Genomic DNA, 12,951 nt, shown 5'->3' with positions numbered 1-12,951 from the left:
TGCAGCATGTTACAAAAAGATTTATAACAAATTAATTTGTTATTGGTGGAAAGTTAAACATGTAATAAGCGTCCAAAACCTCAAGCTACAATTTCTAATGTTTATTTGCATACAAAACAGTGCCAAATGGAAAATATAATAAAAAATAGGTTAAGTGGCACGCATTCGGCAACTTTCCCCTATATGGAAGATGGGTAATTGTATATATTTCAAAACGCTTGCGCACAGTTGCCCGCCGCGACCTGACTCGATATGAAATATGATTACTTCAACACTATCTAACCAAACTTATAAATTACGTCTCAAAAGACGCACATAAATTACGCACATAATAACGTACTTGAATAACGTATATGCAACTTTAAACAAACAAATTAAAAATACGGACTTACCACCTTATTTTTTTAATGTAAAATAACAAGAAAAGATGTGATTTCACTTTTTTGTATTTCTCTGGTTAGCAACGTATTTACGTCGTATCTTTTGTAGTTATATCTTAAGAGGACGACCTTCTGCGTAAAAATTTCACCATGGTGATGTCTTCATCTACTAGAAAAGTACCAAATCAGGATGTGCACAATTCCCCCACTTTCCCCTAAAGAATGATATTTAATGATTTATTAAGATCATAAATGTGAATATATAACAAGTATAAGAATATTAAAGCCTATAACGGTCAAAGCTGGATTTAATGTTTAACCCTCAGACAGCGGATGTCATTATACGCACGGATGTCTTGCACGCACGGCGGACGCAGGGTCAAAAGTGACCTAAGAATGAAATTGTTTTAAAACGTTTGAAAAACAATTTTTTATTATAAAATATATAGAAAGAGAAATAAAAACAAATATTTATCATAGAAACAAATATCCATTTCAAATATTCATTTTCTTCACAGTTGAAAAGATTGAAAAGAGTAAACAACTCTAACTCGCGGGTCTCGCGAGACCCTGTGTCCACTGCTTCCACACTGGTGGAAGATTAAATAATTCAATGTGAATTATATATATACTACATATGTATGTACATACATGTATACAATATTTGTAGTCATTCGAACCGCGCGTCTAATTAGTTTTTCGGACTTATAAACGCAATTAAACTACTATAATAATATCACAAAATTAAATTAAATTAACAAACAAATTTTTAATAATTTTTTTAATAACTCAATCCGGTATTATATTAGAAAGATGTTAATGTGCTGAAAAACTGTAAATAAATTTATTGTGAAAAATATTATCTCGGTCGGGAGTCCAATCCGGATCTTTTGTATTCCGTTATACAAGCGTCCAAATTACAGAGGCGCACTTAACTATAAACTTAATCCGGAATCTATGTAATTTTACGTCTGTTGCAAAATTACATCATCTTAATCAGGTACAGCAATGGGAATGATAGTCAGCAGTTATCCGCTTTACATCGGTGAAATTTCGGCGCCATCAATCCGCGGCGCTTTGGCATGTCTGATTATGAACGGATTTCCCTTAGGCATATTCTTTGGTAATATAATGGGTCCCAACATGTCAATGATGAATTTCAGTATCATCAGCTTGGTAATGATGCTATGCCACATGGTTATTTTTCCATTCCTGCCGCAATCGCCGTATTATTACGTACGACACAATGACACTAAGAGGTGAATACGATTATTTTGTTTGTTCAATTGCTTTACAAAACAGATATTCAAAGTTATGTCTGACTATATTGTTATGCTTAATGAGTTACGATCTTATTTAAAAAAAAAAGTAATGTTTTTTTTCTATTCAATAATAATATCTTATTTAAATAATCTATATAATGTGATAAAAAAAGAAAATTAATGTCGTTTTAAATTCGGTTAAAGCAACGGATTTCGTTCAATGTTCAGTAATGCACTAATATTTCGATAGTTTAGTGTTCAATAATAATATAGTACATCATATTCTCAAATAATGTAGTGCATAAACTGCAAACGTTAAATAATTTATGGCAATAAACATGAACTTTATTAATAACAGTAGAGTACATTATTTATCATTATTAATATGGATATTAAATAGAAAAGAAACATAAGAAGTTTAAAAAGTGTTTTCAAAAGTTTGTTTTATTTTTATACTGATAACTCAATTCTCTTAAATTCATGTTATTTAAATTATTCTTCTTGTTATTTAAATTTTCTTAAATAAAGCTATGTAATTTTTTATACAAATTAATGTTTTCAATGTTATATATAAAAGTATTAAGTAGATCTTAAAAGATGTATGTTTCGTATCAAGTATAAAAATGTTTCATTCTGATTCATATTAGCTTTTTGATAAAAGGCCTTTCAAGTGCACAATTAAATAATTCATGCGGACAGGAAAACAGCTGTATTTAACTTTTTATCAATATGAAGACTAAAAAGACCGTTTATTTAAATAAAGTTCAATTGCACCAAAATGTTGCTTTAACTTTGAGCGAGGCTTAAAGTTCTTACTTTTTCTCTTTAAAGCCGAGAAAGAGGGAGAGCCAGAGAGGTTTTAAGCCTTGCCAAAGTAACGTTGGTGCAGTCGGGCTTAAACAGACTAAATACGAAGAAGCAAATACACAATCAAGTAGCAAGATAATTCGAGCATACAAAAAACGAACTATTCAACAAATAAGATATTGTATGTTCACTATAAGATTCCACATTGGAATTAAATTCATCCAAAACAGTTTTCGATATATAAATAAAATATGACACAGAAAAAGTTGTCATTGCATACCGCCACACAAAAAGATATGACCAACCAATTTTCCAAAAATGCGATTTTAAAAATTTTATTTTTAATAAACCGTGTTTGTATATGGATAAAATTAATGTAATATATCCAAATATTTTATTCTTATCAAAATTTTTTTCGTTCAAATAATAAGATGAAAAAATACAACTGTTTTACAAAATCCAAAAATTATATAAAATGCATTAATATCATGAAATTAGTAATCATGCAAAAATATGATTTTGAATTTTTTTTCATGTTTAATTTTCTTAAACTTAAAAAAAATGTTTACTTTCTTCTGTTATTCTGTAATTTATTCTGTTATTAAGTGTCTTAAATTCTATTATCTATTAGAAAAAATATTTAATTTTATATTTAATAATATTTAAAAAATACATCTTATATTTTTTTTATGAACTGATCTATACTGATTTAAATAAAAGTGACTGCATCTATACATTTTTTTTGTGAAACACATTCTCAAGCACAATTTATATTTATTATGTAAAAAATAAAAGGATATGAAAAAAATAAGAGATATGTAAAAAATATAACGACAAAAAAGTATAATTATTAAGCATTGTAAGTGTATAAAAAATAAAATCGATAATCATAAAACGATTATGATAATTGAGGAATGTAGGTAGATACATTCTCGATGTAAATTTTTTGAAAATTTTGGATGAATTAACAAGATACTTTTATATGTTTTATTTTCATAATTCTAGAGCGGAACAAGCCATTCGATGGTATTATCGAAAACCTGATATAAAAAACGAAATAGAATCCGTAGAACTTTTCGTGAAATCAACGCGTACAATGAACATGAGGGAACGATTGGAGCAAATAAAAGAGCCGAAAAATGACGCTCTTTCATAATGATGATAGTAATTTTCATGTTTATGCAAATGAGTGGACTAAATACTATTGTATTTTATACGGAAATTATTGTAAAGAAAGGAAAGGTGATATCAATCATGCCTTCAACTGTAGTAATCATCATCGGTGCAGTCAGTATGTTCGATTTTCAATACTAATGATAATGACATCTTCATTCCGTATTATCTTTTATTGACAGAACTGTCTTGTGTCTTAACTGTTAATTGTCTTAATTATTATATAAGGTAATTCCGATATTTATGCTGCGCGAGGATTTAAGGCCATGGCAAATAGAAAAACTCAAGACATAAAATTTAAACAACAAACGACCCGACTAGAATCTACGTTCGGGTACTGTCAGGTTTACCTTATATTTTACAAGGACCTGGTTTGGTTGACCTAAGGTAAGGTACACCTGAGAAGGTTCTCGTCAGGTTTGAGTATGGTTGACCTTTGTAAGGTTATAATTACCTTATATGTTATAAGGACCTGGTTTGGTTGACCTAAGATAATTCTGAATAAGGTACACCTAAGGGGGTTCTCGTCAGGTTTGAATATGGTTGGCCTTTGTAAGGTTATAATTGCTTTATATGTTATAAGGACCTAGTTTGGTTGACCTAAGATAATCCTGAATAAGGTACATCTAAGAAAATCCTCGTCAGGTTTGAGTATGGTTGATCTCGTTTCTAGTACGCAGCCACGCCACGAGATGGACGTGTTACTCGTAAGAAGAAAATGTCTACAAGTTCTATAAGAAGGCGTAGGCAAATCAATTTGGATAATCTCTTAGAGAGATTATAAAGTTCCTTCAGAGTATGTCTTCTGGGCCTCTGAAATATATGTTTTTTGCTTCTTTTGGAATGTGATGCTAAATTAATAGCATTTGAACTCGACTTAAAAATTTATCCAGTGATTTTAGCAGGTCCTAGCCAAGTCAACCTGATTAGGATCTGCTAAAATCCTTGGATAAATTTCTAATCGGGTATGCTGTGGCGCGTTAATAAGGATTTAATAATGAACCCGATATAAACCTGATAAGGCTATCCCGATAAGGTCCTGCCTAATGTGCTGCGTTACATGATTGATCAGGTCCCAATAAACCTTACCTTAACAGGACCTGATGGTTAATAAGGTCAACCTAGCTAGGACCACTGAATAAATTTCTAGTCGGGGAATTGATCGATCACAGTTAGATACTGTAAAACCATAACGTAAGCAGTAGCGAATCCAACATGTTGATTTCTTTATTGCTTAATTAAGCCTTCAATCTTATAAGTTTTTCTATGTGCCATGGCTTTTATGTCGCAGAAGTCAGAAAAAATAGAAGGAGTGGGGGTAATGTGCACACAATCATTCTGTTATACATTGTTAAATCTGTAGTCATCAAATTTAAACTAATTTAAGTCGCCACTGTTCCCACTCAATATATCGTTATTTTATACTAAAATAATAGTTAAATTTGACACTATGTAGTGTCAATTTAACGCTATACGCGGTGTAAAATTTGATGCTAGACAGTACAAAATTTTTACTGATATAATTCATTTAACTTAAACATAGTAAATAATACTTAATAAATTAAGTTTTTGTTAGATGTGCGGCGTATATATCGAAGTTACCCTATACTAATTTTAAGCAAACTCCGTTTATTTCTGTTAAAGTCGTTTAAGGGGATCCTAAAGCCGCCTATATTACCGACTAAATCATATAATTTTTATATAACAAATACTTTTTTCTCTTTCACAGACTTGAAAATCTTTTTCCAGGATTAAAGTATACGCATTAATACGTGTTTGTGAGGTGGAGTTTATGCCGAGAGAACGATTAAAAATTTCGAAATTGATATATTTTTTATCATTTCTTAGTGTAACATGGCATCTCAAGCTGTCAAGTCATGACAATATTTGCTTGATACGAAAGTTTTATAACCTGTACTTACGAAATAGTGATCCACAAACACGTAGTTTGCACGAACAAATATCGAGTTCTTAAAATTACATTTAGACGCTTTATCGCGACAAATTTGTTATACGAAAATTGACACGACGTGCGACTGAATGTATCATAGGTTGCGTGAGATATTGGTGTGATAGTATATAAAAACATGTCGATGGAAAAACAGCGACATTTAGTGATTTTGTCGGAGTCCGAGCTTTGCTTTATAGGATCCCCTTAAGAAATAGATTATTTTATCCCCCCCCCAATTATTATTATTATTATTACAGGTATAATTATTGGCTGGATGGGCATATTTGCTATCGATCGTTACGGTCGCAGACTCTTATTAGCAATCTCGTCTTTGGGCGTGATGATCGGCATGGTGTTGTTAGGTTTACATTTCTTTTTGTTAGACTACGGCTACGATTCCAATCATCTCGAATGGTTGATTATTCTATCGTTAGTGTTGATCATGATGATGTACTTCGGACTTGTACCGGTGCCCATTACAATCTTAAGCGAAATATTTCCTTCTGATCTAAAAAGCTTGGCTGGATTCTTTGGAAGTATTACGTCAGCGGCATTCGCATTCCTCGCCTCAAGGACATATCAGCCATTGGTAGATCTCATCAGCGAAAAGTATGTCTTCTGGATATATGCAATGATCATCATGATGAGCTTAATATATGCACTCACTATGCTGCCAGAGACAAAAGGAAAAACGCTGCAGGTAATTCAATCACATATTGCATGTTATTTCATTACGAGATATAGAAAGTTTTATTTTGAGTTCAGTAAATGTTGCATGTTAACCATCGTTGATGTTAACAGGAAATTCAAGATATGATGACTGCGAAAAGTGCTACTAAAAGGTCACAACAAGAGACACACGAATGAAAATATACTTAAACATAGCAAATTTTCTAACTCTTCCAAAATATAGAATAGTAATAAATTAATGTAATTATGAGAAAGATCCAATTAAGATAAGTAACATATATTTTTGTTAATAATGTATATATTATTAGTATAATTTATATAAACAATTGTAAACATGGTTACAAAAAAATAGCTAATTGTAACCAACCAAATAAATCAGCGAAAAAATTTAAGTTTAATGGCGTGTATGATAATTTAGAACCAGAAATGAGAAAAGATAAAACGATGACGAAAATCATAGATCAGTTCAGTTAATTTAATAACATTATTTTAACTTTTCTTCGCATATAAAAAATAAAAATATCAGCAATACTCGCACAAATATTAAGTTTATTTTATAATAATTAGAACACAACAATGTGCAAAATACGCTCACAACATTTGTTCTTGATTTACTCATACATATAATAAATATTTTAATATTTAAATAAAAAATTATGTTATTAATACAAATACATTAAATTCTATTTATTTGTATAAAAAAATCAATTAAAATATGTCATTATATACTAAAATTTCCACAATTTTATGCACAAATGAACCAAAAATTTTTCTCATTTCTTTATTAAAGATACTTAAATTACGTTTTATATATAAAATTAAATTCTCTCTGATTAAACAACTGGTCTTTTTCTACTTCCTATTATCTTCCAGGTGCTCTCACATTATTCTGGCCATATTATATAACTACATAATTATGCTTAACAAAGATAATTTACTGGATTAAAAAAGCAAGAAGATCATTTGTCTATAATCCATTATTTTTATCAATTAGTTATTTCCTAAGTTCAGATAACATCAAACTTTTATAAGTAGACTCTGCTGACTTAATGTGATAGCAAGAGACGAACCTGATTCCGAGCTATCTTTGTTTTGTTTCCCGTAAGCACATGTATGCGTCCAATTTGTGAGTATACGATGTAAACTGAGCAGTAATTATTCGTATGATTTATATATGTGTGAGTGCAAGAAATTAAACACGGCGTTGCCCAACCCTATCTTCAAACATGGCGGCGAAGTCAGCAGTCTACTTATAGAAGTCTATGGATAGTACAAATATATAGCAAGAAATTACCCCCAATAAGGCATTTCTTATAGATTTTTGTTCGGATTTTTAAATGCTGAAAACGCACGCGAGATACCGCAAACCAAATTTCTCCATCACGTCAGATTTTTGAAATAATTGACGTAGGTACAATATAATATGCAAAAAACAGCTTTTTTGCAACATTTGACATTTTTTATGAAAAAGATTATCTTGAAATTCTGGTAAAAAATCATGAATGTATTCTTCGTTCTTTATAAAATGCATTTTTTTTATTTCAATAATTGTTTTAGCTATGTTATACAAAGGATTTAAATATAAGACTTTCTAAGATTGTAAATTTTCCGCTTTATAATAATGTAATCACATACCTATGTATTTATAATTTCTAAGTTGTCGATACGTAATGTAATTTCGCGTGATAAATTCTACTAAATGTATAATATACATATATATATATATATATAAATACAGAGAGAATATGTGTGTCGCGAAATTATACTGAGTGTTTCAGACCACCCGTACCACCCTTTTATCTTCGCAGAATAAGATCCAATCGAGAAAATATTTTGACAAAAGTTATATGATTTAAAAAGATCTATTTATTGATCTTATTAGTTTGACCTTGAGTGGCGTCGCCAAAGTCAAGTCAAGTTTTTATTGCATATTCTTGTAGCTTATCTCGAGAGCTTTTTAAAACACTATAACAAAATATTTTTTCATTAAGTACTTTTTAAATTATAAGGCTTGAAAGTTACAGTACCTTCGGCATTTGATTGTGATAACCGTAAGATGGACATATCTTTACAGCTAAGATTACGATTATCCTACGGTTATCACAATCGTACTATAATTCTTATAATCAAAAAATGTATTGATGGGCGACTATTGGTCGTGACAACAGTAGCCGTTTTTCCGTGTACACGTGAAACTAATAGAAAATAGAAAATAAAGGCCATAACGATCGAAACTGCAGAATTTTTAATGCTTAAATAATTCAACGTGTGAATTTATATACTATATGTGTACAAGCATGCATATATACCATCCTTGTAGTAATTTGAACTGCGCGCCGAATTAATTTTTCCGGACTTAAAAACGCAGAGAATTAAACTACTGAAATAATATCACAAATTTTTGATGTTCAATAGACATCTATTAAAGAGATCTTAATATCAAAATAAATCAATCCATTATGTGATTAAATTGCTTATTTTTGAAGTAAATAACATATTAATGCATGCACTCTTATAATTAATAAATAATATAACCTAAATTTAAATCAATACATTCCTTGTTTTAAATTAACTCAATTGTGTTTTATATGCTTTTAGTTAATTAGCGACATACAAAGTATGAGCAGTAACGACCTGCAGAAATGATAAAAAATAATACAAATTAATATAATTGTTATAAATTTAACAACAGAGATCCAAATCTCGAAAACTAATAGCTTTTTTCTTTTAATCAAATCAAAACTATAAACTGCACCAAAATTTTGCAAAATTTATAATACCAGATTATAATCAAGTCGATTCTCTCTCTCTCTCTTTCGAATTTTTTTCGGTTCTTATGATTTACACACAAATTTCTATTAATATTCATTTCTATCAATATCATTTTTATTAATATTTATTACATTTCCTCTATTCATACCATATACATTTTCATTTTTTTTTTAGGCTACATTTCCGTAAAATAGAATGATTCTTATATTCGGGTAACATGTCTTATGCGATAAGAAACGACACAGTAATTCAATTATTTTTTCCGAACTACCTACTATTCTTAAAAATACGCGAGATTGATTGGCCACCGTATTACTACGTTCTTATCACGTGAGGCGTATTGTCACATTCTTTCTGATGCTCAAAAATGAAAGAACTGCGAGTTATTTAACTACGCATGTGCTGCTCATTCATATCTTAACGTGCTTGGCATCAACTGTTCTTTGTTTTACATCGAGTTTGTTTCGTCTTTAATATATACCCGTAAGTTCATTCTCAGCATTATTAATCGACTACTATCAATCTCGTTACTAATTAACTACAAACATTTACTGTGATTGTAAAGTATCTCCTTCTTCTTACAAATATTTGAGGCAGTTGTAATATTTCATATTAATATCACGTCGCACAATTTCGCATTAAAATTACTAATAATATTAGATTAATATGTTATATAAAACATGGTTTATAAAAGATTTACGTTATTTACTTTTGTAATAGGTAGAGCTTTCCAAAAGGAAGCTCCATTCATTAGAATGAAACTACAATATGTTATCGAGTTTTCTTGATAGAAAACATACTTTAAAATAAAGAGCATAAATATTATTGTATATATAATAAAAGCTTCACAATGTATTTGTAATTTATCATTAAATTATAAACATTATATTAATTTTCTTTCTTTACATTATAAATAAAAACGTTAATACCTCATTTAATTATAATCATAAAATTTTAATTTTATATATTCTCTGAGAAAAAGCACGGAATAAAAGAGTAAAAAAACTATCTATCTAATATATCTAATACGTTATCATAAATTTAAGAAAAATTATTTTATTAAAGCCCTTTCGTGTAAATACAAGAAAACTGATAACATATTGCAAAAATATCAAGAGGTATACACTGTTAAATCTATAGTGTCAAATTTAACCTAATGTGAGTTGCCACTGCTGCTACTAAACATGTCGTTATTTTTTACCAAAACGATAGTTAAATTTGATACTATATCGTGTCAATTTGACACTACATAATTTTATTATAAAATTATATTGTAAAATGGTAGAGAACTTTTCGACTTAGTTTAGTCTGCTCTATCCCTGTGCGAGTTTTATCGTTACTTATTAAACACCCTATATATATTTGACGCAATCATATTTTAATTATACATCTTAATTATTCATCTGTTATTATTTTTCATTAATTAGCTGCGCTAATTTAGTTTTTAAGTTGTGACGCATAAGTATTATGTAATTTATAAATCATTATAAATTAAAACTAGAGATGTTAATTTTCAATTTATATTCGTATACTACCATTAAAAAGTTTGAAAGCATTACTTACTTTTAAGAATAGATCAGTACCACTACTTCTAAAGAAAAACTATACGAGAAACTTTACTGTCTGTTTTATTTATTCTACATACTATTATTTATTTCTAATCATACACATACACACACACATACACACACACACATTTCCGAGGAAATATTCGTTTAAAGAATTTTATCAAGTGAATGTGCTATGCTAGTGGTCTGTTATCCAAAAGGAATTCTGTTAACTAAAAGGAACAAGTTTCCGTAATTTGAGAGAAATATAATACCTACATAATTGATATCATTATATTTATTACTTGTTTATCAATCACATATTGATATTCTAAAAAGATTATGTTTTATTTTTATTTTTTACGATGTGACTAAAATATTCAATAATAATTAGCATTAAAGTAAAATGCCTAGGATATATGTGGCAGTAATTGAAAATATAAGGGTAGATATTTTAACAAATCCGAGGGATCAACCATTACTAAAAAAATATACAGTGATTGTGTGTGTGTGTGTGTGTGTGTGTGTGTGTGTGTGTGTGTGTGTGTGTGTGTGTGTGTGTGTGTGTGTGTGTGTGTGTGTGTGTGTGTGTGTGTGTGTGTGTGTGTGTGTGTGTGTGTGTGTGTGTGTGTGTGTGTGTGTGTGTGTGTGTGTGTGTGTGTGTGCGTGCGTGTGCGCGCGTGTGTGCTAATTATGGCAATATTACACACTTTATTGTTAGCATTGCTATCGTGTTGTTAGTATTGTTTTCGTATTGTCAGTAATGCTACTCACGTTGGTTAAACAAGGACAAACAATCAGACTTTGATTGTTCGCCTTTGTCTAACCCACGTAATAGCATGGAAGGGAACCACAAAATCGTGCATATTATTCTACGAGGTTAGGTACACGAAAAAGGCCAGAATGATCACTCTCAGGTTTCTCTCTGGTAGAGTATAATATTTCTTCTAATATATTTAAAAATATATTAAATGCTTACCGGATGCTTATTTGAGAAATCTATAATTAAAATGATTTTTCAAACGAGATACAGATACCTATTTCGATGCAAATAAGCACATCGTTCAATGTAGCACAAGACCCTTATAAACGCTGTATTAGGTAATGCAATGTAGTCATCTGTTATCTCATGTACTGCCATCTATTACCTCATGTATTGCCACCTATTGCGCACAATATTGCCAAGTATTGTTAATATATTGCTATATATTGCTATATATTGCTAGTATATTGCTAGCGTAGGTATATAAAGACTGGGGTCAGTGTACTATACGGGTAAGTAGAATAATCGAGGCTACACTGTTATATCTATAGTGACGAATTTAACTTAACGTGAGTCGCCACTGCTCCTACTAAATATATCGTTATTTTTTATCATAACGATAATTAAATATGACATTATATCGTGTCAACTTGACACTATATAGTGTCAAATATAACCACTGTTTTAGTATTTATAAAAAACGATATGATTGAGTAGGAGCAGTGGCGACTCACGTTAAATTAAATTTGACACTACAGATTTAACAGTGTACGTTAAAAACAAAACATGCGAGACACGCGTAAACGTGTCTAAGCACACAGCAGCGACTGTCGTTCAGTCTGGTGTAACATCTCGTTGCGAACACATCTGTCATAAAAGTTACGCTACAATTTTAAAAAATTGTACACGTAAGTAAATATTTTTATTCTTTTTTAAAGTTTTTGTTTTACAATCGTATATGACTGTCTAAGATATTTGATTCCTATTTAGATAGTAAATGTAGTTCTTACTTAATAAGGTCCAACAGATTTTATTTGTTTATCTGTCATTGTTATCATATACTGTTAATGTTTTTAAAAAATGAATGGGGATAATAGGCTAATCACACCATAGGGCTGTATGACTTATTTAGTGACGGCTCTTATAGTATACGGAAAAAAAAGTAGCTGTCGTAACTAAAAACTGCATGTGGTAACTAAATGGTAGATGTAAAATATGGATAGATAAAATATAGATATTATAACTAATGTCTTAGTTGTGATATCTATATTATAGCAGCAATAGCAAACCATTTCGTTGCAGTTTATAAATTTACACTTACGGCAGCAAATATATTATAACAAACTAAGATTAGCTGCGGTAGAGAAAATCTTTTTTTCTGTGTATCTACTCAACACTGTTAAATCTATAGTGTCAAATTTAACTTAACGTGAGTCGCCACTGCTCCTACTCAATCATATCGTTATTTTATACTAAAACAATAGTTATATTTGACACTATACAGTATCAATTTGATACTATATAGATTTAACTATCGTTTTGGTAAAAAAATAATGATATATTTAGTAGGAGCAGTGGCGACTCACGTTATGTTAAATTTGACACT

At 29.9% G+C, this 12,951-nt stretch overlaps 1 protein-coding gene across 1 annotated transcript in view; it reads left to right on the top strand.

The window, feature by feature from the left end:
* The window catches only part of LOC108730769 (facilitated trehalose transporter Tret1-like), a 10,877-nt gene extending 4,398 nt beyond the window's left edge, over positions 1-6,479 (top strand). Inside the window, exons 4-6 of the mRNA XM_018460693.1 lie at positions 1,381-1,503; positions 5,831-6,273; positions 6,375-6,479. Coding sequence (XP_018316195.1) covers positions 1,381-1,503; positions 5,831-6,273; positions 6,375-6,440 — 632 coding nt within the window. The 3' untranslated portion in view covers positions 6,441-6,479. The remainder of the gene's footprint in view (positions 1-1,380; positions 1,504-5,830; positions 6,274-6,374) is intronic.
* The last annotated feature ends 6,472 nt before the right edge of the window (positions 6,480-12,951 follow it).

The sequence above is a fragment of the Mycetomoellerius zeteki genome, unplaced genomic scaffold (genome assembly GCF_001594055.1).
Source record: "Mycetomoellerius zeteki isolate Tzet28-1 unplaced genomic scaffold, Tzet1.0 scaffold96, whole genome shotgun sequence".
Lineage (NCBI taxonomy): Eukaryota > Metazoa > Arthropoda > Insecta > Hymenoptera > Formicidae > Mycetomoellerius > Mycetomoellerius zeteki.
This window is presented reverse-complemented; position numbering and strand designations above follow the sequence as displayed.